This window comes from Cyprinodon variegatus, unplaced genomic scaffold (assembly GCF_000732505.1).
Source record: "Cyprinodon variegatus isolate N-32 unplaced genomic scaffold, C_variegatus-1.0 Scaffold57, whole genome shotgun sequence".
Lineage (NCBI taxonomy): Eukaryota > Metazoa > Chordata > Actinopteri > Cyprinodontiformes > Cyprinodontidae > Cyprinodon > Cyprinodon variegatus.
The window spans coordinates 839,079-841,217 of NW_015150510.1; the positions used below are offsets into that span (position 1 = coordinate 839,079).

General features: G+C 40.3%; 1 protein-coding gene across 1 annotated transcript in view; it reads right to left on the minus strand.

Annotated features, from left to right (window-relative positions):
- Positions 1-2,139, minus strand: part of cdc73 (cell division cycle 73) — a 39,936-nt gene that overhangs the window by 12,009 nt on the left and 25,788 nt on the right. Inside the window, exons 11-13 of the mRNA XM_015371374.1 lie at positions 1,456-1,513; positions 857-892; positions 671-758 (exon numbers count right to left, since the gene is read on the minus strand). Coding sequence (XP_015226860.1) covers positions 671-758; positions 857-892; positions 1,456-1,513 — 182 coding nt within the window. The remainder of the gene's footprint in view (positions 1-670; positions 759-856; positions 893-1,455; positions 1,514-2,139) is intronic.

Sequence of the window (2,139 nt, forward strand, 5' to 3'; positions counted from 1 at the left end):
TGCATCCCTAAATAAAAGTATGTATGATCTGTGCAGATATATTGATTCAATATCTGTTGTATTAGAAAATAAAAAAGGTTGTATTGAAACATCCCTGGTTAACAGAGAGGGTACTATATGGCACTTAAGGTAGGGGTGAACTTATGTGAAAGTTTGGGGACAATATTTTATCTATGGCACATAACATCTGCTGTGAACAAACCACCAGAGCAAACGCTGCTCCTCTGCTGCAGCTAAACACGCCGCTATCGCTGTAAAAAAAATACCCCCCTATTCAGTAAAATGTTCTGAAATGGAACCAAGAAGGAAATAATCTTTAGTTGATAATGTCTGTCCAGTTCTACTATTTGGACCATCATATCCATTAATGTAACCGGATATCATCCAATTCTTATTTTGTATTTTCCATGTTTATTTTTTCTATATTTGATTCTTTTTTTATGCTTATGCACAGCAAAGAGGTTTCTTCATGGCCGGTTCAAATTCTGCTTTTCAGTTTAATGGGAGCACAGCTTTAGAGGAGAAATTAATTATTAATGAACAGCAGGATCTGGTGATTAAAGAGTAGAAAACTGCTTTATCCAACTTTAGAGAATTTCTAAGTGGGTAAATAAAATCAAATTGCAGATATCTGTGACCTAATCCTTCCTCAGTATGGAGTTATTCTCACTTCAGATCCTGCAGAAGATCCTTAGCATTGAGCATTGTGATGAGGGAAGTGGTGGCAGCAGGGATGATGATGATGGGGGTTCGGGATCCTGCAAAAAAAAGGTTAATAAAGCCTCAGAAAGGAACAGAAGATTAGGAGATACCTTATAATATGTATATAGTCATAGAAAATGCAGCAGAGGTGTACCTTTCTTCTGGTTTGGTGGAGGTCTGGCTTGTGAAACTAAAAAGACAAAGATGACATTTTTGCAGATAAACATGTTTAAAACTCTGAAATAAGATGGTTTTACATTAAGACGTTAATCCCCAGAATGTGACTTTCTTCTATAAAAGTGATGCTGCTTTTTTTGCTTCATGAAGGGAACCAAAACATGGAAAAACTGCAGGAGCAGTTTAGGTCCGTGTCTCCTCAGCTGCCTAGCAGCCATGTGACTCTGCTGTTGACAAAAAGCCCCTTCATTCAAGCAATTTAATCCAGACATCAGAACATTTCTCTTGATTTGGTCATGTCTTATAAAAGGAAGTCAGAAGGGATCAGTTTAAAGAATCTGTTTTTTTTTTTCCCCTCTCAGTTTTCCAATATAGCTTCAGGTGAAGAGCAAATTAGCTTCACTTATTGAGAGAAGAAAAGATTCTCTCTCATCTCAGAACAGGACTTCTTTTCTTACTGAACATCCTAATATTCTGTGACAACCAAATGTTTTCCTGCCCCTCTTTAAATGTCAACAGGATGACGGCTCATTGATTATAACTGATGCATAGTGGAGCTTAGAAATCACTACGGACCTGGACGGGGAACCGGCTGCAGCGCCGGGGTCTGGGCTTTCCGAGCAGATGCTCCTTCCTGAGAAAATACAAAACAAATAATAAAAAAAAAGGTTACACACAAAGAAAATCACGGTGAGAGTAAAAAAGCTGCATTAGAAAAACTAGGGCGGGGCGATGAATTGGATTTTAATCTGGATTACCATGTTGGATTTTAAAAATGAAATTATCTGATTATTTCGCCCCTTCACTCTCATGCTGTTTTCTGTTGCGAATCAAGCCGCCCTAACACGGCAGCGCTCTGCCGTAGATGCATTAATCAAGCGGATATTTTTCCAATTTGGTTTGACCATCTGAAAATCCGACTCGGAGATGGTACGAGAAGACGTCCAGCGTGATGTGATGGAGCTGCACCGTCTCCTCCAAACTGTTTCCATGTTGGGCAGACATGGAAACAGTGGCTGCATATGGCGTCTCTAGGTTTAGGCCAAATGATCAGGGAAAGCCCAGTGACTCAAAGGAAGTTTTGTTTGTAGATGCTGGAGATCGGCCTGTTTACCAGTGTAGTCCTGTTTCTCTGACTGTGACTAACTGGATGTGCTCTCTTCATCCTCTAGCATGGGAGCTGGCTCAGAGCTCGTACACCTGGCTGTGTGTTTCCTGGACGGGGCCGCCTTTTACAGCTGCTTTTTGTATCTCTGCTTC